Here is a 24470-nt window from a genome sequence, read left to right as displayed (position 1 = left end):
CACACACACACACACACACACACACACACACACACACACACACACACATCTGCCAGCACTGTGCTTTGAGCCGCTGACGTGATGCCAAACATCATGCGATGACTGGCTATCTGCTCTGCCTTAATTTAAATCAGAACAATTGATGCAGATTTTAGCTCTCTGGTGATTCTTCTTGAAACTCGGGACAGACCATAACAAGAAATAATCTGCTTTGTAACCACTTCTTTATAAATTGCCTTTTCTACCCCCGTGCTAATGTATTCCTTTCTGTGCCACAAATTCATTAAATGCTCATTTATTTATTCTTTGACAAAACAGGGTATTTATACGATGTTTTCACTAATTGCTTTTGTTCAGGTATTGAAAATTTAATTAACATTTTCTGCTTGGCCAAATTAATTATGCGGCTGAATTTGCATTTTCTTTTGCAGCCAGATAGTGAGAAATAACCTCGTAAACTTGCTTTCATCATTGTTTGTTTACCCTTTATTGCAAAGATATTATGGATTACTTTAGTTTTTAAATAGAACATGGAGAGTATTTGTCAGGGACAAGCTTTGGAAAATATAGCCTAGGTGTTACAATGCAAACACTCTGTTCATGTCCAAATTGAGGCAACAGTATACTTAAACTCACCCGACGTTTTATTAGGTACATCTGGCTTCTAACAGGTTTGACCCCCTTTTGTCTCCAGAGCAGCATTAATTCTTGATTGAACAAGGTGCTGAAATCATTCCTCAGAGATTCTGGTCCATGTTGATGTGACAGCATCACACACTTGCTGCAAATTTGTCCCAAAGGTACTCTGCTGTCTTAAGATCTGGTGCCCGTGGAGGCCATTTGACTACACTGAACTCATGTCATGTTCAAGAAACCAGTTTTAAATGAGTTTTGTGTCATGGAGCGTTATTCTGCTGCAAGCTACAGAGGGATGGTCAGTAACTTTACTCAGGTAGGCTTTGACATACGATGATTAGTTTGTACAAGGGGCCAAAGTGTGCCAAGAAAATACCCCTACACATCAGCAGCCTGAACTGCTGATACAAGGCAGGATGATTCTGTGCTTTCATGTTGTTTATGTGAATGTTGCAGCAGAAATTAAGAGTCCATTTTTGGTTAGCCTGCGTGAATTGTTTCCTGTCCTTAGACCACCCGCTGTGGTCTGCTGTTGTAGCCCATCTGCTTCAAAATTTGCAGAGATGCTCTTCTGCATACCTTGGTTGAAATAAGCGCTTATTTGACTTTCTGTTGTCTTCCTGTCAGCTTAAAGCAGTCTGACCTCTGTAGATACTGTATTTCTTTGTGGTCTGCATAGAGTGACCTAGATTGATGAGTCAAATAATTTATTAGCACCCAATCTGTTAACAAAGTCTTTCCTTCTTTGACTTAAAACTACATAAACACGTCCCTGTCGATAAATGCTTTTCATGGAAATGGACCATATAAAAAGCAGCACATAACTCCTGTGGGCTGGAGATGATCAGCAGAATTATTCACAAGCTACGATTAGTTTGTACTGTAGCTGTGTTTCCATTTACACTGGGCTGAATCAATATCTCATTAAACCCTGTTGCTTTTTCAGAGCGTACAGTAAGCCAGGGAGCAACAGTTCTAGGAATAAAACTCGACTGACCCGAATAATTACAGCCAACAGTATCGTCGCCCTCGTCTGACCGTGTATTGAGATTATATTTCCTGATACCTTCGGCACCAGGTGCGACAAAGGTGCGGCAACACGATACTATTGTTGCACAACAAAAACACATGTTCCTGTAGAGCTTGATGGATGAAACACGGGGATGGTGTCAAGATCGGCAGTTTGATTCACACAGCTGGGATTCTTTTGCACACACGTGTGCTAAAGTATCCATCCCATAATATGGAAACACTGTAATACTGAGATAAGTATTAAAAATATGAATCAGTCACATAATATGTTCTCTTCTTGTTAGATCACACCTCTTCAATGATTAAAAGAGCACTTGAAAACACAACGGCCGTCTTTGCCATGTATCGGTGTGTTGTTCATTTTGTCTGCCTCACTCTTCTCAGCATTAATCTAGATATTCATTGATAATAACAATGGGATTTAGTGGGGGAATTTAGGCCAGCACACTGGTGTTAAACAGGAGCAGGACAGTCCCTGAGGGCTGCAGACTGATCGCTGACATAATTATTGCTGCCATTGAGTCAGATGGCAAAGACGAGGCTTTCTTCTTCTTCTCCTGCACGTAAACAACACAGAAATGTTGTTTTATTACACTGCAGATAATACGAGGTTACAGCATCCACACACATGGCCGGTGTGTCTTTTTAAACGTCGTCCGCAAGCTGCTAAACTTGTTCCTAACATACCGTGGGCGCTCGGTAATATGCAATCTTTATATGGGGATTCGCTCACTGGAGGGAGGATATGTGGGGGTGGTGGGGACAAAATGAAAGAGACGACTAATTAATCTCAGGGAACAATGAGCTGGTTTTAAAATGAGAGTCGAAACGTATGAACTAAAGAGTTAAAAGAGAATAAATGAGGGGGGAGGAACTCGAACTGTGTCACAACAAGGACTCAGACAAAAAAGTTGTTTATGCCTAATTTTGCTGCTCATACATGCCCCCAAACTGTCCTCTCCCAGCTTCTCCGTCCTCTTTTGCTTTTCTTCCATCATTCACCCTCTGTTTTTTTTCTTTTCCTCATCAGTGACTCACCTGCCTAAATGTTGAGCTCCTCAAAGGAGAATGTGACTGTCGTGAACACCAGAGGCCAAAATAAAAATGTTAAAATATAAAACAGAACAGAAAAAAAATCCAAGTGCGACAGAGAGAAAAAGAGTGAAATTAATTGGAGCTTTTGATACGACAGAGAGCATCTGTTGTTCGAATGTATGTGCGTCGAAGGTGTGTGCGATGCATAGTATGGACGTGAATATTCCAGGTCCATAAATACACTGTAAACACACTCAGGCGTTGCATAAGCTCAGATGACTTCCAGCTGCCAGGCATGATCAGGTTTTCCACCCACCCTGCTGGACAACAAGCACAGCTGCCTCTTTACCAACCTCCATGTGTCACTTTTGCATTAATAGCCATAATTTCACGTCCTGCAGGTACAGAAGAGTCAGCCTTGAGGTTTTTACCCCCAAAACCCCAAAACAAACAAACAAAAAACCCCAAAATGAAATATCCCACGTTCAAATAAATTCTTTTATCACGTAGCTTCTACAGTTCCTGCATACAGCTTTTGGCTGTTGCCACTGGATGTCTGCAGGATACAATGAGGAGCAGTCAGGCAGTATTTGCTCTATACTGACACATACACAGATGATGGAAGACTGAAATTCCATCATCTGTGTGTGTGTCTACTTGTGGAAAGAGTGACAGTGTGTATCTTAACTCAAATTTCCTGATATGGAAGAGTGGCATTCCTCATGATTCCCACAATTCACTGGAGGACCAGACATGATGTCATTGACCGCTCCCATGAGAAGGCTAGAGAGGGGAGATTATATACTGTGTGTGTGTGTGTTTGTGCAGTCAAGAAGAAGGAAAGACGAGAAAACAGAGGCTTTTCCACTTTATTTTTTTGGTTTACCTAATTATGAAAACGCCGCCCTTACACTGTGCACGACTGAATAACACGCCATCGGCCGTGTGCAAGCGTCTGCTCGAGTATGCGTGTCTGCGTGTTTATATTACGTGTTTGTTATGGGCAGAACTGCAGAGTACACATTGTTTAGAATAAGAAGGAGCAGAAAGAGAGGGCAGAGGCAAAAAAGATGAAAAAGAATGAATTTAAAGGTTGTTGAAAGTGAAAAAAAGTGACTGCTTTAAAAGTGCAACGAGTGTGAGAGACGGGCTGACAAAAAGCAAATGGCAGGAGACGTGAATGCTGGAAGAGAGACGAGAGAGAAAATCAGGAGTAAGTGAAAGGGCTTGTGACGGAGGGAATACTGGGAGACAAAAGAGGGATGATGAGGAAAGGCAGGGTGGGAGAGAGGATAAGGGGGTGGGGGGTGGAGAGGAAAAAGGGGTAAAAGGAAGGAGAGAGTGAGAGAGAAACAGAGTGAGAGAGTGAGAGGGAGGGAGGGAGAAAAAAATGTCCCAGATTCCCATGCTATTTAATAGGGAGCAAAACCAAACTGAGCTTATAATGTAGACTGGCTGAGCAGGGGGCAAAGTGACAGCATCAGTGTGTGGGTGTGTGTGTGTTACGTGTGTGCATGTATGTGTGAGAGGAGAGGGACTGTGTGTTTGGCCCTCTGTTAATCTGTCTTCATGTGTGTATATGTGCAGACAACATATATGGCCTGGTGCATGGAGAAGTACATGTAAGGAAGTAACCTGTTTTCCCAGTGTGGACGAGCAGCCTGCTGACAGACTGGACTCCAGATTTCAGTTTAAAAAAAAAGGCTCCTTTCAGGGCTGGATGTTCTTTTGTTTTTGTTTTTAATAAGAGGAGGACTTGTGCAGCTTTATTTTGGAGGAATACTTCACACTAAGATTTAATCAGATGCTCTCACGCACACGCTCCTCTGCTCCGTGTAGCTGTGCGTGGGTGAGGGGCCTACCTGGATTAATCTGAGCGCACATGATTGTGGGACATGCGAACAGCAGAAAGGAGCGATTGAAGGGGAGGATAAAGTGAAGAAGAAAGCTGGAAGATGTACTTGTACAAGGCAACGTGCCCGGAGATCCCCAACCCGAAACAGAAGGGGTCCAGGAATCAGGGTGGAGGCCAGGGTGGGGTCCAGGCTCACGGCCTAGGACAGGGGAGGCTTGTCGGAAAGACTTCTATGGGGACGGGAACGCGACCCTACCCTCCTCTGATGCTGTGGACAGCAAACAAACCCAACGGTGTGGTGGAGCTCAAGCAGCTGGAGGAGTTCCTCAACTTCCACTCGCTGTCGCTGCACGACACGGTGAAGAGTCAGACAGGCATGGCCTACAGGTAACCTTACCTGTGTGTCTCTGTGAGAGGAAGTCATGTTCGGTCATGTTGACAGACTTATCATTTCTCTTTAAAGAGTTAGTATTGGCTGAGGGGGTTGAAGAGAGTTTTTTATAATTAGTGTTTTGTTTGATTCTACATCTGTGACATCTGAAGAGAAGCGTGGATAAAAATCAAACAGTTTTTCAAGCTTTCCCTCCACATGCTCTGTGTTTACATGATTCTAAGGTCATGCTTGCTTTGCAATGCCCATTGCATAATGGGAACTACTGATCTCTTTTAAAACTCCCAAGCTAATTGATCATTAGCTCTGAGTGCTTTATAAATAATTTTAATCCGAGTCCTCTCTGTTTCTGATGGATGCATTCCTCAAGTAAGTAATGCTAAGTATAATAAGCTATAGTTTCAGCTGCATGCTGTATTGAGCTAGCCGGCACATACAGGACTAACTGTGGCAGAAAAAAATAAACAAGTCACATGTCAACAAGCATCACCCCAAGCGCATATGTTTGTAATGCACACGTGCTTAGGTTCTTTTATTCCCTTTTTAATTATGTGAATCCGAGATCTTTGAGTGTTTTTCTTTAAATATGTACAAAATTCATGTTCACAAATGCTTTACAGTGCTTTAAGAGTTGTCAGCACCCCTTGGATTTGATACGAGTGCATATTTTTCAATGTATCAGAGTGTGCACACAGGAGGTAGAAAATGAGCGTCATCATTCAAACAGCTCCTGTTAAATGATCTTTTGTTTTGAAGGTAATCCGGTTCATGCTCCTTGTGCGCTGGTAGAAACTGCTGTCATGTGCTTGTTGTTTTTCTCCAAGTTCGTCATCTGTGACTAAGCGCCGTGTTGGCGAGTGGTTTGAGCGAGTGTGATCGGGACATTGTGGATCGCTGCTCAGCCCCCAGGCAAAAAAAGTAACACGTAGCTTCTTTGCCTGAATCGCCTGGTCGTCTCCGGAGAGGGCGAGAGGGGGATGAGCTTGAGTAAAGCCTTCTCTGTTGTTTACCTCAGCTTGTTAGAGCTCATTAATCTTAATTTGTACCTGAATTTGTTTAAATGTTTAAAAATGTTTCTTTTTTAATTAGAAACTTAAAAAAACATCCAGTGTGAACTGAGAGTCCACACGGACAAAACGGAATAAAAAAACAACTTGGGAATCAGAGGAAATAAAATATTCAACAAAGTAAATCAATAAGACTGCATAGTGTGGTTTTAAAAAATTAGTGTCCATGTGTGTTTTATATTTGGAGACACTGCTGGCTTAGCATTTCCATGAACTATATTTCTGTCATTCGTTCCCTGGGGCTTCCTCATCAGTGGTTCTTTGCAAAATCCTGCCAACATATTTCACTGTATTACAGTCAGTGTAATAATAACACGGACTAAACTTATTCCGTTGTTGTGTTGGTTTAGAAGATCTGGCAGCTCAGACCGTTTCCATCACCCCTCTGTGCCCACCAATGGAGAAAGGGGGTGTAGAGAGGAGTGTGATGGGAGTCTGTATCTCTGTTGGATCAACCTGGCTAAAGGAGCTCATATGGCCATTCGCTATTAGCATTTGCCTGGGGACATATTGGCATATGTGCGTTCGAGGGCCTGTGTGTGTGTGTTTAAAAGTTTGTGGCTATTGCCATGGTAACCTAATAGAACAGCTGGCTGCCCATGACCTTTTCCAGGTCAGCGTGCTTGTCGGTGGTCAAGTTGAGCAGTCCGTTCACTCAGACACACACAAATAAGAAAGAAATTTGAAATTTTGTTATGTAGAAAGCATTTCCCCGCATTAGCATGCAAAACAAGGAAACCTTTGAACTTAGTTTTAACCATAAAAGAGATAAAACCGGGCGTCAGTTTAGCTTATGGGATGAGCAGGTGATCAAAGGAGGTGGTCCTGGGTTTGAGTCTGACCTGAGGCCCTTTGCTACGTCTGCTCTCTGTCCACTATCTACAACTGTGTTTTCTAACAAAGGCAATTTTTTTGTGGGGGGTCTTTTTGTGTGGAGAAAAAATAAAACAAACCAAACCAGTCATGACTTCAACCTCCCAAAAACGGGTTACATACAAGATATTAATAAAAATGCTTCCCCAAAGGAAGAGATGCAATTCAGTCAAGTGCCCTCTGTGACCTTTAAATGTGTTTTCCCTTTAAAGTCCTGCCAGCGCTGTGGGGGTGAGCCGAGGAGAGTTGTGACTTGACAAAACATAAAGAGCCTTTTCTAACCTTTTTGGCTCGTGATCCCTTAAAACAATGAATCTGTTCTTATGATGCTTTAATATTTTATAAGAGGAAAAATCCTGACCACAAGTTTAAACACTTAAAAGCAATTTCAAGGCCAGCTTTTTTGGTGCTGTGTCTAAATATTATATTTTAAGAAGTAAAAGTAACGTATAGTGGCTTTTATGTATGGACGATCCAAACCTGGCGCAACCGAACTGTACACTTACCACTTTATTATGCACATCAGTTTAATCACATGGCAGCATATGCAACTTAAAGCATTTAGGCATGCAGACGTAGTCAAAATGACCTGCTGAAGTTCAAGTTGAGCCTCAGAATGGGAAGAAAGATGATTTTGAGGTTGGTGTGGTTGTTGGCAGGCTGATCTACAGGGATTTTCTTGAATAATCATCTTTAGGGTTAACAGATCTGAAAGATCTGTCTCATAGCAAGAGGGCGTCCTTGTGCCTGTGAGGGCTCTCATTCGGTACAGCAGCTTCCTCTTTTTTTGTCTTCCCCGCCCCTACTTTGGAAAGCTATGACATCACAACAATGCGACAGTCAACTGCAATGTTGATCGTGGATCAGCATTATTGTGATGATGCTAATGAGTGATTCTATGGATGGATGGACTGGATCCATATCATGAGAACAGATGATATGGATCCACGTGAACAAGTGCCTGGTTAATGTCTTAGGTCAGAGGAGCTAACGTTACGACCAAGGTATGCAGAAGAGCATCCCTCAATTGTGAAGCAGATGGGCTCCAGCAGCAGAAGACCACACCTTCTTCCACCCCTGAAAGCAACGAACAGGAAACTGAGGCTACAGTTTCACACAAGCTTGTGTTGTGGGCTCAAAACTGATTTCTTTCACTGTACCAAAATATCCTCCACAGGCAAATCTCAATTCATTAGAGCACCTTTGGGATGTGGTGGAACAACAAATTCACATCATGGATGTATAGCCAAGAAATCTGCAGCGACTGTGTGATGCTGTCATGCTGGCATGGACCAAAACCTCAGAGGACTATTTCCAGCACTTTATTGAATCAGTGCAACGAAGAATTAATTCAGTTCTGCAAGCAAAAAGGTTCAACCTGATATTTGCAAAGTGTATGGTGGGTTTAAAACAGGAACACACATGCACACAGACACACAGGCATTCTTTCAAATGATCCAAAGTGCACAGATGGAAAGAGGAAGAAGAGGCAAATTCCATGTAGATATGAGCTCAACAGAGTGCCCTCACATGCCCTTTAGTTTATTATTCATGAGTGTGTGTGCCTGTTTGTGGGGCGTGGGTGAGTCCTTTCAGTTGTGCAAGAGCATCAGTGAGTGTTTGTTAGACAGCAAATTACCTCAGTGTGTGTGCATGTTCATTATGTCGTTAATATGGCCCTGACTATGTGGGTTATGGTGACAACATAATGTTCATTTCAGAACATATGCATTTAACATTTTCTCTGGGCTGATGTTAACACTAGTCTGGGAGATACTGATGCACTGTGACACTGTAAGTAGCATTTTAGAGAGACGGTGATCGCTCGGTACCAGAATGTAGCCTCGGAAATGGATTTTGACATCAACTCAGTGCGTGTTAGTCATGAACGCTCCACTACAATGAATAAATATCAAGCTGAAAGCTAAGTTTTGTGTTCAATCAGCCTCCAGAGCGACGAACAAAAAGCGTGAATCAAGTACATCCCCTTTTAACCTAGATTCCAAGTTATTACGCACTCAAATGCACACGATGTTTGATTACTCAAGCTGAATTAAAACAGACATCAATTCAATCAGCCAAGTGGGGAAAAAGATTAATCTAAAGGCCATGATATTATTGGATACAGCAGGGGAATGCTGGGTAAGGGCACAACAGTGAAGGGGAATTCAAACCTCCAGGGGGCAGAAGGTCACATTATGAAGCATATGCCATGTGCTCTTGGGTGTACTAATGTGTGTTTGTGAGTACGCGTGTGTGTGTACTTGTATTGCTCATGTTTTCACAGTCACATCATGGGGACCTAAAAAGGGGATGGAGACAAAAAGACCCTGTAATGATTGTATAGAGACTTGTTTCAAGGTTAAGTCAAGGCTAAGTTTTTAAAAAATGATTGTAAGACGATGAAAATTCCCTTGAAGTAATAGAAACTGAACTGCCAGTGTGTGTGTGTGTGTGTGTGTTTGTGTGTGTTTTCAGACAGTCTGGATGTTTGTCAGTCCATCTGATTAAATGAGCTCTGCCTGCTGATCGACTGTGGTGTGAAGGTGACAGAGTTACATTGTCCCTGCAGTTGCTTCTCTCCTCCCCTGTCACTCACTTCTTTCTCTGTCCCTGCAGCCTTTGCTGATTTTGTTCTGTGCATAATTCATAGTCTGTGTGCATCAGCCATTTCTACTCTGCCTTTGCTGTTTTCAGAATGTGAATTAAATTCTCCACATTGTAAAACACTGGAAATGACTTTCCTAGATTTATCGTGTTAGGAATGTATTTCGAGGTCTGTACCACGAAGTAAGATTTCAGCTTATTCTGATAACTTATTGGGTTAACTCTGGGTTTTCTGTACTGCAAAGGTAGTTCACATCAACAGGTATGAAGTCAGCGGGTACTCACCAGTCACCAGTAAAATCAGAGACTGATAGTCTTATCACTAAAATTTCATTTTGCTTTAGTCATAATTTAGGCATTAAATTCTTTCATAAGATTATAGTAGACTCAGTCTGAAGTTGATTACTATATAAAGTGTAAAAAGTGTGTTGTGTTTTTATTGGTCAGAGTTGCTCCACACACTTAAAAAAGCATCTTATTTTTCTTGATATCAAATGAGAAATGTGTCCATTAGGTCTACTCTGCTCTTCCTCCCAAGCGTTGACATTTTCTTGCATTTTCAGGAGAAACTGGGAGCATGAAAGACGTTTTTATATGAACTCTTTACTTGCTCTCAGACCAATAAAGACCACTGAGGTTGTAGCTGAAACAATAAGACCAAGACTGCCTTTTAAACTTTTATCTAATGAAATACTTGATATAATCCACCAGATAAACTTTATGGATAGAAATAAATCTTCCTCCAATCCTGCTGACCGAAGTGCTCAAAGCTCGCCGGCATTCATACAGGACTTTTAATAATGAACTCCCGCACAGTGCTTTTCCTCTCTCACACACTCACACAGCAGCTTTCAGTCTGTGTTATGTGTTCAACATCCCCATAATTTTCCAATTTTATGGTTTTGTCTCCGCTGCACTTTTTTATGTTTCATGATTGGCCAGCACCACTTTTTTCCCCCGTGAACCTGTGAACTCCTCATCCTGATTGCCAGTGTTAGAGTAATTGGTATGTAATGGAAAGACACCACGGGCATGTAAACTTGTGCTATAGTAGAAGCGTCTTAAGGTGGTATGAGCTTGCAGAAGATACATAAAAGTTTGCAGTTCATTACAATTATAGTTGCTTCTAATGGCAGTAATGATCCCTCCCTTGACCTGGAGACATTTTTCATGTCCAGGCCTTGAACCTCATGTGTTTTCTCTCTATTAGTAGTAAATCAATATTCAATATTACATAAAATTAACTATTAAAAAAGTGTCTTTGAACGGCAGAGATACAGAAATGTCTGGATGTAGCACAGAGCGTGTGCGCTTGAAGCCATTTATGATTTTTAATTTGGTTGATCTGCTGCTCACCTCAAACAAGTACAAGCAGAAATTTTGGACTTTTAACGATATACTGTAAATTTCTGTTTGTTTGTTTTTTACAAGTACAGTTAAAAATTAAAAAACAAAACAAAATAAGGACTGTCTGGGCAAAGAGTCACCAGAACTTTTTCTGTAATTTTACACATTTGTTTCTTATAATTTAAGAGTCGTGCTGACAGATTTCTTTCTTATTCATAGCAGCTTTTACTTTGTAGAAAAACAGTTAAATATAGGACTTCTTTACACTGACAGGAAGGGGAGATTCACTGGTCTGGGCCACTTAAGAAGTGGGCTGTATGTGGCCTGCCATGTATGGCCTGTCAGGGGTGTCAGTGAGCTTGACACCCCTGGTCTATGGCTTTTTGTCTCAGGGACCACGGATTTGTTTTTTTGTTTTTGTTAATGGGTGTTTCCCTTGTTGCCGGGTTTCAAAAATGGCAGTTTTGATTTTGCCTTCATGACTCTTGATTGATGTCACTTACAAACTAATTGGTGAGATGCGGACTGCTGGCATCATGTTTTTGAAATGACTTGGCTCGCTTGGGAACCTGGCTGAGCAGGTACTAAAGAAGTACCCGGTACCAGGTACGACCACCTAATGGAAAACCCTAAAAACCGAGTTGAGTTGAGCCGAGTAGGTACTTGTGGAAAAGGGTTATACATGTAATAGGACTAATTTACAACTGTAATCCCTGCTCTAACAAACTGTCTGTGTAGTTGGATACAGAAAGTGATTTCAGCACCAATGAGTTTTAACTAACTAAGTTTCTTAAGTTTCTTACCAAAGAATGTCAGGAATCTATCAGGATGCATCTGGAGAGAAAAATCTCCATAGATTTTCTTCATTTACACTTCGGCTTGGAATTTCTGAACCAAAGCATGAAATAAGGTTTTATAATCGTGGCATGTCTTCCTCGGAGGCTCCTGTTGTTTTTGGTCACACACCAATCTATTTTCTCTATGGACGTGCTGGATGGACGTCAGTATTCCTGATCATGCTTCAGCTGTTATCCTGTAATCTGGTTGCGTATGTTTGGGAAAAGAGAGACTGAACCCTGAGATAACTTAAATTACACTTCAATATTGCACACAGATGGTGCTGATTGCATCTTACGTACATCTACCAACTAATGTAAGTCTAATAGGAACAACCAACCAACCCAGTGACATCACTTTCTGTGCTCTCACAAGGTGGTGCTACACATTCTCCAAAAACCTTCATCCGTCCATCCATCCATTTTCTTCCGCTTATCCTTTTCAGGGTCGCGGGGGGCGCTGGAGCCTATCTCAGCTGTCATAGGGTGAGAGGCGGGGTACACCCTGGACAGGTCGCCAGTCTGTTGCAGGGCCAACACACAGGGACAGACAACCAAAAACTAAAGACTTATTCCTTAAATCCAGCTTTACACCAGTTGACAGTTTTGCAGAGTAGTGCTGCATGGTGTAAACCAGCCCCAATACACGTAGTGTTTCGTGTCCACTTTAAATCGGGAATAAGAGATTTGAACCCTAAGCTGCAAACCCAACTCAGAAACTGTTTCTGTACTCCACATCACTTCAAAGCACGAGAAAGATAAATAAATGTTAAATAATAAAATATAACAGCTGTGTTTGACTACCCAAAGAGCAGCAGTGACAATTTATTGACTAAAACCAGTCACAAGCCTCTGCTCTGTGGACCGGAGCCCTTCTGTTCCCCCACAGTGTTTATGCTCAAACTTTTGCCTATGTAAGGAGAAACTGTTCAGGCACTGCACTCCATTTATTACTCACAGACACAAAGAGAAGGAAAAGCAAAGTATTGGGTGAGCGGAAATGAACGATGTTAAAAAAATACAAATGATTTAAAAATGATCTTTAAGCAAGCACATTGATAATATTATATTATTTATAGCCTCTGCGGTGCGTCACGGAGTTTAGAGCCTAATCTGTTCTTCCTCACTTTGTGTTGTGTATGTATTTGTTTCTCTGTGTGCAACAGTGTGCGTGCGCGTTTGTCAGAGATGGGAAGCTGTAGTTTGTAACCAAGACGCACAGTTGCGCTCCTAACCAGTGAGTTAAGGAGCGAGTAAATGCACACACTCACAGAAACAGATACGCCACAGTCAGACACACAAACACTCAGATAAATGCGTCAATTGCTCATCCTTTATTCATCTTGGAAAACAAGTGAATATTTAACAGAAGAGCTGGTGTCCTCTTTAAATAGTTAATTGGTCAGCCCGTCACAGAAGTGGCGTGCGTGCGTGCAGTCATTTATCTAACTTTATAAATACCATACAAGTCTACAGTTTGTGCATCACAGTCTACATTTCTGCACAAATAAATAAAAAGAAATGAAGAAGAATCTAAGGTGCCTGCATCAGTTCTTGCTTTAGAGTCTTTTCTATTATGAATATGAATGTAGAGGGTGTGTTAAATTGTGAAGAGCTTTACACACTTGGTATTAGACCAGCCAAGATCCTGTGACACCTTTGGCTTAGAACCAGTCATGTAATAAATTACTTTGGACTGAGAGAAAGAGAGCGCCTCATTTTGTACTGTAATTACAAGATAGGGCGGTCTGTTTAATCAGGGATTTTATTGTACATCGTGTTCAGTTAGGTTACATGCTAAAGCTGCAGTATAGTTTTATTCAAGAACTTTATTCAAGTACAAATTTGAGGTAGTCTTAGTATGAGTGTCATACCACTTCATTCTGCCAGTTTAATATGACAACAGAAAGGATGCAGTACTTTATTTATTTTTTACAATTGTCTCACAGCTTTAGTAATCTTAGCATTATTGCCTATTAAATATAACTATTATAGCATACAAAGCTAAATTATAGGCTTTGACACGTAAGACGTCTCACTCCAGGAAAGAAATTAAACAAAGTAACGCTCCTGCTGACTGGAAAAACTGATAACTGTTAGTCTTTGTTAAAGCCAACGCTCGTAAAGGACTGGATCACTTGACTGTAACCAAGTGCTCGTCTACAGCTATATACACTCAGTATACCTTACTAGTATTAGGTTGGGCACTCTTTGCCTTCAGAAATGCCTTAATTCTTCACGGCATAGATTCAACAAGGTGCTGAACTCATTCCTCAGAAATGTTGGTCCCTGCTGACATGATGGTATCACACAGATCTCCACATCTACCACATCCCAAAGGTGCTCTGTTGGATTGAGATCTGGTGACTGTGGAGGCCATTTGAGTACAGTGAACTCACTGTCATGTTCGAAAAACCAGTTAGAGATGATTTGAACTTTGTGCCATGGTGTGTTATCTTACTGGAAGCAGCCATAAGAAGAAGGTAGACTGTGGTTACAAGGGATAGACGTGCTCAGCAACAATACTCGGGTGGTCAATGCTCAGTTGTTACTAAGGGACTCGAATTGTGCCAAGAAAACTGAAGCCTGAACTGTTGATGCAAGGCAAGATGGAGCCGTGCTTTCGTGTTGTTTATGCTCAAATTCTGACCCTACCATCTGAATTTTGTAGCAGAAATTGAGATTCATCAGGCCAGGTAACATTTTTCCAATCTATTGTTCAGTTTCGGTGAGCCTGTGTGAACTGTAGCCTCAATTTCCTGTTCTTATTTCCTGACTGGAGGGACACCTGGTGTGCCCTTCTGCTGCTGCAGCCCACCTGCTTCAAGCTTTGACATGTTGTACACTCAAAGATGCTCTTCTGCATTCCCTGGTTGTAATGAGTGGTTATTTCCAATTACTGTTGCCTTTCTATCAGCTTGAAGCAGTCTCTAAATTTTCCTCTGACCTCTGATGTCAACAAGGCAAACTCTGAAACACTTTGTAGCTGTGTGTTTCAAAACGTGCTATACGAATAAAGTTATTATTGCTAAAAATAAACCCTTCTTATGTAAAGCCATATTTGCTCCAGTCTTGATTTACGTGTACTCAGACAAATGGCCCCTGCCCACTCACACAGGTGTTTCAGCTCTGGCTGATTGCACATCTGCTTTGATTGAGCCTGAGAGTAATGAATGTTGATGCTGTCCTTAAAAAAATGATAAAGTTAGTAGGTTTTTTCTGCTCTGACAGGTGCAGAATAATTAGAAGGAAATGGAGAGTGCCATCAATCAAGCACGCTCGCACAGTTAGTCGCAATCACACAGTATGAGTGAAATCACCTGTGCAGATGTTCAGACAAGTTACATTTTGCTCATGAAGAGCGATTTGGCAGATGGTTAAATAGGTTTTTATTGTGAAGGCCCTTTTACTTAAACGCAGATTAAAGTGTTAGATGTAGCAGATACAAACTAAAAGAAGAGGAATAAAGATTATTGCTCAGGAAGAATTGCTTGAAGCTTTTTTGCAGTCTTCTTGTTCTCACTTAGACACACTTTTGTTATTTTTAAAGTGACTTATTAATTCCCTGTGGCTTATCCTGTTCTATCAGATGCTTAAACAAAGGCATAACCCTTAACTTACTCCCAGCACAGAATCAGTTCTACTGTTACTCTGTTACACTGATTCATGATTAATCAATACGGGTCCAATAGTGGGGGCAACACTTTCACACACATCTCCGCTTCATTAGTCTGTTGAGTGAGCTAAAGTGTGTTCTTTACATGACTCTCATTAATAATTGACTCCACAGCTTGAAAAATCAGCTGGACTCTGAACACGTGCAGCTATGAGTTTTTTCTGGCTCCTCTTTACCTCGTGCTGTGTCTCAGCCACACACACACACACACACACACACACACACACACACACACACACACACACACACACACACACCCTCTAATGTTCCACTTGTGTCAGCACTAGCCAACTGCGTAAACCAATAGGACATGAGTTTGTCCTATTGACTTGCTCTTTGGGAGAGTGGCAGACAGGACCTAACTCTGTCAGATCGGGCCAAACCCTCATCATGGATCACTATACTTTCTTTGAAACTCTCTTGGCTTTAAAAGGAATTTGCAACTTGGTATTAAATCCATGAAAGACAAACACAGACTCACAGATCTGAGCACTGGTATGTTAAAAAGAAAAAGTCACGATGTTTTCTCTGAGGTGTAGTAATTTGAACTTTTTCTTCTCCTTGCTACGGCCTTTGAACATTAGAAAAGCACGACTGTCTTGCTCCTTGATATTTGTCCATTATTGATGAGGGGTGCTAGGCGTCATTTAGGAGGGAGAGCTCTCCTTGGGTCTCACTAAGGTCACTGGAGGATAAAGCCACAGTGGAGCTTCATCTTACTCTCCCACACTGCTTTACGTCAAAGGAAGGGAACCCTGCCAAGTTTAACTTTGTGTCTCTTGGACGCACGCTCATCCTTTCCCTTAAAAATTATTAGCCGATCTTCAAGGTAAGTCTGTAGCCTTTGGCAAATCCGACCACAGCCAAAGTATCACAAGTTCTAAAGATAATCTTTGAGTTACGAGCACACATCCGTTTAACTCAGTTTTAAAAATCCCACTGGAGGTCGCTGATGGGTGTGTATATATATGTGTGTGTTTCTAGCAAGGCTGGGATGTGAAGCTGAACCACTTTCTCTTCAACCACTATTTTAAGATGAGTCTTTGAGATAAGAGCAGCAGTTAAATGCCTAATTTGTACCGATGGTGCAGTGCGCAGGAGGGGTAATGGCGTGGGTGTGAGATGAGCCCCTGGAGGGTTAAGGAGCATGTTTAACAGTTAGATGTGGGTGTGTGAGTGAGGAGGTGTGGGTTAGAGAAATAAGATCCGAAATGAGACACTTGGGACTCTGGTAAGGAGATCAAAAGAAAGAGGCATAAAGTTGGTTGAGAGGAGTCCTGTTATTTAAGTGTTGGTTTCAAGTTTTAACACTAGGGGGAGCCATAGATCTGCTGTCCCTTTACCTTTGGACAACAAAAGCATCAACCTCTACACTCTTTTCAGCTGATTGAGGACCAGTGATTGTCTGCAGTCACTTCATTTGCACTTGATCGATTTTAAGCACAGCAGGTCTGAGTATTTAATTGTCTGTGTCATATTTGTAAAACACAATGCTTCTGTCCTCTCTTTGCTTTTCTTCATTACAAGGTGAAATGAAAAAAAAAAATACTGTGCACAGCTGATGATTGTAGATCAATGTAACTAACAGTTCCTTGTTCCCAGTGATGTTACCAGAAATACTGTTTGCCATAAGAGAGGGAAAAAAAGGGCCTGACTAAAGTGAAATGTTGCTTTAAGGGGTGCTGCAGTGCTCATGCAGACGTGGAATCAGTTGGAGTGTCGCCTACTGAGGATTTCAGAGACCTTTCAAAACCACGGCTCAAGAAGGGTCAATGAAAAAAAAGAGAGAAAAGTAACCTGGCTCCTTCAGCAGAGAAGCAAATCCTATTCTCCTCATATCGCTCACGCTCTCATCTTCCATTTTTCACTTTTCACGTTGATTTCTTTCAGCTTGCTCTTACTTTATAATCAGTTTTATCTGCTTTCGTCACATTGCTAGTGTACTTGAAAAAATACTTGTACCACCACTAAGTGAGTATATAATGTCTGTTATTGTCTCTAAAAGATTTCTCTTTAACTATATACACGTATTACACAAATATCTCACACACAAACAGGTTTACAGCTGCAGCGTTATCTTGGAAACTTTCAGCCGATAGCTCAGCTGACCCTTCTACACACCCAGATGGCAAATTTCATACAGAGTTGCTGCGCACCTGCAAGCTGTTTTGCAACCCACCTCCTGAGAAAAGAGCTTCTGCTCCTTTCACCTCTAGCTTCACATGTATGCAGCTTGCGCCTCATGCTTTCCACAATAAAGCAGATCCGCAGAAATAAAATTAAACACAGGCACTATCATCAGTCATCGCCCTCGTTCTCCTCATTTTGCTGCTGGAGTGAATTCACTGCAAGCAGATAATGGTGCTAAAGAGATGACACCAAGACTTTGACACCATTTGGCAATCAGAGTACCTGCATACAGACACATTTGATCATATTTGTAACTAATATTACCTCAGTGGTCATGTAAAACAATCAAATATGGGTAGGAACGGTTAAAAAATATTGTATTTTTTTACAGGTTGAGTGATATGATATTCTTACTGGCTTCTACTGCTTTGACTGCAATTACACTAATAAGAGTAGTTTTTTGGCAACTTCGTCTGGGTTCTGTCTCCACTGCTGCCTGCTGTGTATCTATGTGTGTTTGACAGGGAGGAGAAGCTGCAGCTCAGTACATGGTTTAGAAAATTTAGTGTAGTTCTTTTTCCTTTTTGGCTCAGGTGCTGTGAAGAAAAAAAAGCTTGCTGCGTCTAGTTCGTAATAGCGTGGAAAAGCTTAAAAGGGCCACATCAAACAAGCTGTTCTGTCTAAACACACTCGTAAAACTATCATGCGGATGGAACTGCGGTAAATTCATTCATTGCACAGACAGAACTTTTTCACTGCCCAGCCATATATCTCCACTCAGCAGCACTAAGCTGATACGGTGGCGTAGGCAAAGTTTAGAATCACTTCCTTGGATCAGCACTTTTCTCATCTGTTCTCAGTTTGTCTCCACAGATTGTAATACAGAGGAGTGGAGCTTGAACCTTTTCCAGACTCTGTGTGTGTGTGTGTGCAATGCTTATGTGTGTTCATGGGTACAGTGTGATAAGAAAAGGTAATACATTGCACTCCCTCAAGACCCATTAAGAGAGGAGAGGTAAGAGAACAGGGGACAAAAAGTGCAACATAAAAGATTTCGGTTGTATCGGGTATACACGCACGCACACGTGCACGGATCCTGACGACTTTGCTGCAGCATTTATCACTATTTCACGAACAGCTGGTAACTGCTGCAGCAAGAGACTCACAATTCCCAACAATGTGTGAAGGTATCACACGATTAGCTTCATGAAGGCAGATACACAACTTTACAAGTTTACTGTTTTAGAGTGGCTTCACTGCAGCAATGTAGCACATATCTGGGGACCGCAGTCTCCTGCTTTTAGCGTATCTTCTTCTTTTGGCTCCTCCCTTTAGAAGTCGCCACAGCAGCCTCACCCTGTCCCTAACATCCTCCTCTGTCACATCAACCCTCCACATCTGCTCCATCCTGGCAGCTCCACCTTCAGCATCCTTTTTTCCAGCATATCTGCCATACTATCTTCAGCTCTCCCGCCTCCAACTCGGCCTCCTGTCTTTTTGTCAGAGCCACCGTCTCCAGACCACACATCATAGCAGGTCTCACTACCATCATGTAACCCTATCCTTCTGTCACAAATCACCTCTGACACTCGTCTCCACCCACTCCACCCTGCCGGCACTCTCTTCTTCACCTCTCTTGTGCACCCGGGTATTTAAATTCACCCATCTTCACTCTTACACTGGCTTCCCTCTCCTGTGTTCAGTGTATAATTACATTGATTTTCATTCATCCTACTACACTGTTAGCTCACTTGCAGATTTTGCTTTTCAAAACTACAATAGCTTCAATATAGAGAAGAATTGAACATGATTTATTAAGATAGAGTAATAATAGTTTACGTGTTTGGCAGTTAAACTCTGGTGACCCATCATGACAGAACGAAATCCCAGTGGTGATAAGATTTAGGACAGGACCCCCCTGGGTCTTGATAGTGGTGAAGATGAAGACTGAGGCTTGGACGGAGTGCTGAGTGAGAGCGGGGTGGATGTATGAGGTAGAGGAGCTCACCTACTAATGTCAGATTGGTGGTTTGCTCCAAATATCCATGAACAAGATACTCAACCCAAGGCTGCACTTCTCGGGTTGTGAATGTTAGATTGAAAGTATTTAAACATAGAAAAACATGCATGTTGTAGAAAGTTCTATAAATGTATTAAAATTGCCATTCAAAAAACAATCTTGGAGAGTTTTATGTAGATAACACATGTGTTTCTATAACTTGAGAAGCCCAATCACGGTCTGGTCTCATTTGAGAAGACTGCAGTTCATCCAGGATTCCTCAGCTTAGTTAGCAGGAGGACTCCACATTGTTCTCAGATTGTTGCACTGATACAAGACATGTTCACTCTCACTTCCTTTAACAATGATAGAAACCTGCATTTTCATGACTAGTATTGTGCGCCATTAATGCATCTCAGTCAGAGCATTGTTGCCTGTGTGGGTGCTGTGACACAATAACTGTGAATGGCTCAGTCTAGTTTTATTTTTTCTCATGTGAAGAAAGTTTAAACTTCTGTCCTTAATAAGCAGCATTCTCTTAACCACAGTGTTTTTGTCATTTCTGCTGTGTAGCATGCACATCACTGTAACAATATGCAAAATTTCAGTGATCATATACAATATACAAGGACACAAAAAGCAGCACCTGTAGAAAATGATCATTTAATCGTTACTCTTCCTTCAATTGTTAATTTAAAGCAACAGTAAATGTGTCTTGTGCAAAAGTTTGGGTTCTTGTCTAACTGTAAAGTCTCAATTCGATTATTATTTTAAGAGCTTCTGGCAGGTACACAAATATTGTCCTCTGGCACATTATTAATATCGCCAACTTATTTTTCTGCCCTTTAATTACATAAATATTTCACAAAGTCTGGAGATTTGATATTTGATGCCAACATGTCTCAGAGGAAAGTGTCATTAAAAGTTGTCTCTTCCTCATGAAACTGTTAAAAAATGTAACTTGAGCAGCACATCTAATTTATTTTATGACTAGAATCTATTTCATTAAAAGTCCAAACTTCAACAGTAAATCAACTTTAAAGGCCAGTCCTCTATTTGAGGTACGCACTTAAAACATTGTGTTATTTTAGCGATTTAATGAAGCCAGAATAAGGCACTAATCAGAAGAGCCAAGTGGTTTGGGATGAGGTGAAAGCTCTCCCTCGTATGGCCGCTTCACCCCCCCTTCAAGTGGTTTCATTTCAGCACCTCAATGATTATTAAAGCGGGGCAAGCGAGTGCGTTTGCAGTAATCGTTATCTGAAACTCTCCTTCCAAAAAAACTACTGAGGCCACTTTGTGAATTAGGCTCACTGAGGCTGTAAATGTAAATACACACTGACATCTAAATAAGTAAAAGGTCATTAGAAGGAATGAGAGGGAGATCAGTCAAACCAGGCTATGGACACAGTTTTAATCAGGTAAAATAACTGATAATAGATTTTCACACATGTAATGTCAGACACATAATGAAACGACTGTTTTTGATGTGATCTAATTAACAAACAGCTGCAAATGCAGTCCGTCTTCCATGCGGCGTTAGAGCACACGTACATGATTGTGCATGCAAATGAAGGTATGCAAACACCAGAGTCGGGGCAGTGCGGGGCAGTGAGTAAGCTATGTGAGGAATAATTTCCATACAGATGAGCTAAGCATTTTCTGCTTCACACCAGGTTTATATTTAAAGGTTGTTTATTGATTTAAATACTCCTTACTGTTGGGCTCCATGTTACAGTACTCAGAGCATGTACCTGTTCAGCTAAAGGTGCCAGTCTTTTTCCAGTGCAACTCCAGCATACACCAACTTTAATTTAGGGGCTGAAAGAACATCAAAACACAGAGCAATCAAGACTCGTGTTCTGTTTATATGTTTTATTTTTATCCAACTGTTTTTTTCGGGTTCTTGCCTTCCTGATGCCTGATCTTGGGCCCGTCATACGCATAATATTCGTTGTAATGGTGTCTGGAGGGTGGTGTCATCTTCTCTTTCTGTGGGTGTCATCATTGCAGTATAGAGCTGGGGTGGAGAAAAGAAAACTTGCTGGAGTTTTTGCCCGAATTTGCTTGATGAGAGTAATTCTTACTTTTAAAGCATTCATTTATTTTCTCTGTTGCACCACTAAAGACTCGCTTCAGACGGATCAAAGCATCTTCAACGTGCTGTGTCAATGAGTGCCGTATTGTTTCATCTCCAAGGAAACCAGAGTGTATCCTGCATTCCTACAGATGCTTCCTGGTTGCCATCTGGCATCTTTATTCTTGCCTGGTGTTATTTTATTGCTGCTTTTTTCCCACACATATAACGCCTCCATACTGTTTCCATAGCAATGCTATTGCTGAGATGACGGTTATCTCTTGTTGTTACAGCTCTTGACTATCAAGTGTCCATATCTGGAGACTCTCTAGCAGTCAGGAATGCTGCTCCCTGCAACAAATAGCTAATTGTGGTGCAGGTGGTGTAGGCGTAGAGGCTTATTACGAAGTGCAAGTTGGAGGACAACCCTGTTACGTCACGCATGAAGGTACAAAACTTTTACAAAAGAAAAGTTGTGCTTTGCAAATTTGGTGCCAGGAATTCTTATTGTTCAGTTCTTAACTTGGTGAAATGAGAATTTTATTTCTGTTTCTACACCAAGCTGTTAAACTGCAGCAGTAAACACTCTGGCTATGAGTTGTGCTGTAGGAAGGAAGCGTTAACACACACACACACACACACACACACACGGCAGGACGGTGCAAAAATTATACTGCTGTTGCAGTCCTGCAGAAGTACGAGAGCCCAGTGCCTTGCTCACAGGCACTTTATAATAAGCTCCTCTGCCATTTGTGCGTACACAATGTTTCCCTCCAGACATCTCATGTTCCCATGGCGACCAACTTAGTGATTAGTATTAGCATAAAGGCATCCAATAAAGACATAAAGCTCAGATGGAAGAACACGTGAAATTCGACTGCACACATGCTGCAGCTTCCGCTGTAGCTACTATTTCTAAATTCCAGTGATCTTAGTTTTTATATTCACATCAACAACCTCAACAGTTAAAAAATTTCTGTCTCAAACTGTCTCTGAGAACTTGGTCCAGGCATTTAAATCAAGCAGTTTGGAGTAATTGTAACACTCTATTTGCCAGATGATCCAAATCAGGGACGTCCAACTCACTTTACCGTATATAGCTCACGTTTATCTCCAGTGTGTCGAACCCTTAAGACTCAGTGTAAATATGTTTAACACCACATTTAGTCCCAATTTCAATTATAAGAAAAAGAAATGCGTTTTTAATAGTACGTCTCAGTTTTTCTACAAGAAAAAGAAGATTTGCAGCTGCAGTAAATGAAAGAAACGTGCATTGTTTATCTAATAATTAATTACTTTGGTGTAGTGTGACTGGGAGGTCTTGATTATTTGGGAGAAACTGTGAAAGCCACAGTAAAAAGTCAGAAATCGACGCCCGCTGTCATTTTTTTTAAAGCTATCCAGTGGGCCAGATTGGATTCTGTGCCTGGCCGATTCTGGCAAATGGGCCTTATGTTTATACCCTCTCTCCCTGCCAGTACATCTCTAAGTTGCTCAGTGTCTATAAGCCAGTCAGAGCTCTCATGTCTTCAGGTTCAGATCTTTTTACTGTTCTCAGAAATGGATCTGAGTGTGTTGAGGGTGCTTTCAGTTACTGTGGTCCTGTTCTTTGGAACAAGCTGCCCACTGACCTGAGATCAGTTACATACTGATCAGCCGATACATTTAAAAACAGACTCAAAGCCTTTTATTACATTTTGTCTGTTTATTACAGCAAGTATTTTATCTTCTGTGTTAAGCACATTGAGTTTCCATGTAATGAAATTTGCTATATAAATATAATTGCAGGTAAACCATCCATTCGTAGAGCAGAAGAGGAAAATATTGATTTGACTTTAATCTCAAAACATCTTCTGTTTACTTTTGTTGCTTTTATTACCTTTTAAAAGCATTTTTGTCCTACTGAAGTCTCGACTCTTCGCTACCAATGAAAATCAGGTTGTTTTCACAGATGCCATCGAATAATAGTTGATGGGATACAACCAGAGACCAGGCTGAATGGAGATAAGCTAAAACCTTTTTAGAGGTAAACTTATGGGGGCCAAATTAACAGAGCAACTTAAATCTGTCTCGGTTTCCTTTACACCAATTTATTTGTGATTGGGATTAGCTGTCAATACATAATCTACAGTAATTTGAAGATAACAATATTTTTGATTTGACGGGCATGCCGTTGCTTCGCAAGTTAGACAATCAGCTCTTTAACAAATCGCAGTGCACTCACACTAATTGCAGTAATTTTACTCTTGAGCTGGGCCTGCTGAAATGTTTAATTACAAAAAAATCCATTAATTATAGCATGAAGAGTAATTATGTCTGAAGATGCATAGCGCTGGATACCGAGTCCCCATGTTACAACATGTTCACCATTTTCAGCCCGTCTTTTACGAGAACATTTTTTCCATTAATAATCAAAACATATGAACTGACTGTCACTAATACTGAGAAGCTGGTGTGGTGCATATAAGATCAGGAGAGTTTGACCCATCTTGTTTTTACCTGCTATCTGACGTCTAAATAACTAGTTGTAATCGAATGCTCCCCCAAGAACAATGAGTCACTGACTGGATACTCTCAGGATTATGACCCAGTAATGACCTGTCTGTGTTGGTGTCTGGGTTTTTAAACCAGCGGATGAGCCAGAGATTACAGAAAAAGGAGAAATGAATGCTTTTATTTTAAGTGTTTTATTAATATACTAACGTGTGTTTATTGTATTTTTTCAGTACATATTTACGGTGGCCCCTAGAGACAAAGCATGTATAAACTCCAAAACACTTACAAATTCCAAATAGCACGCACAAACTCCTCAACACGTACAAAATCCAAAACACATGCAAACTCCAAAACACGTACAAACTCCAAAACACGTACAAAATCCAAAACACATGCAAACTCCAAAACACGTA

The 24470-nt window shown here is 41.2% G+C and overlaps 1 protein-coding gene across 2 annotated transcripts in view; it reads left to right on the top strand.

The window, feature by feature from the left end:
• Positions 1 to 24470, top strand: part of kcnab1a (potassium voltage-gated channel subfamily A regulatory beta subunit 1a) — a 122910-nt gene that overhangs the window by 2248 nt on the left and 96192 nt on the right. Inside the window, exon 1 of one of the 2 annotated variants that reach the window (XM_005720557.1) lies at positions 4421 to 4945. The exons of the other annotated variant lie outside the window; for it this stretch is intronic. Coding sequence (XP_005720614.1) covers positions 4659 to 4945 — 287 coding nt within the window. The 5' untranslated portion in view covers positions 4421 to 4658. Of the gene's footprint in view, positions 1 to 4420; positions 4946 to 24470 lie in introns of those variants that run through there. 2 annotated transcript variants of the gene reach the window in all.

Source organism: Pundamilia nyererei, unplaced genomic scaffold, assembly GCF_000239375.1.
Source record: "Pundamilia nyererei isolate P.nyererei 1_Seehausen unplaced genomic scaffold, PunNye1.0 scaffold00003, whole genome shotgun sequence".
Taxonomy (NCBI): Eukaryota; Metazoa; Chordata; class Actinopteri; order Cichliformes; family Cichlidae; genus Pundamilia; species Pundamilia nyererei.
This window is presented reverse-complemented; position numbering and strand designations above follow the sequence as displayed.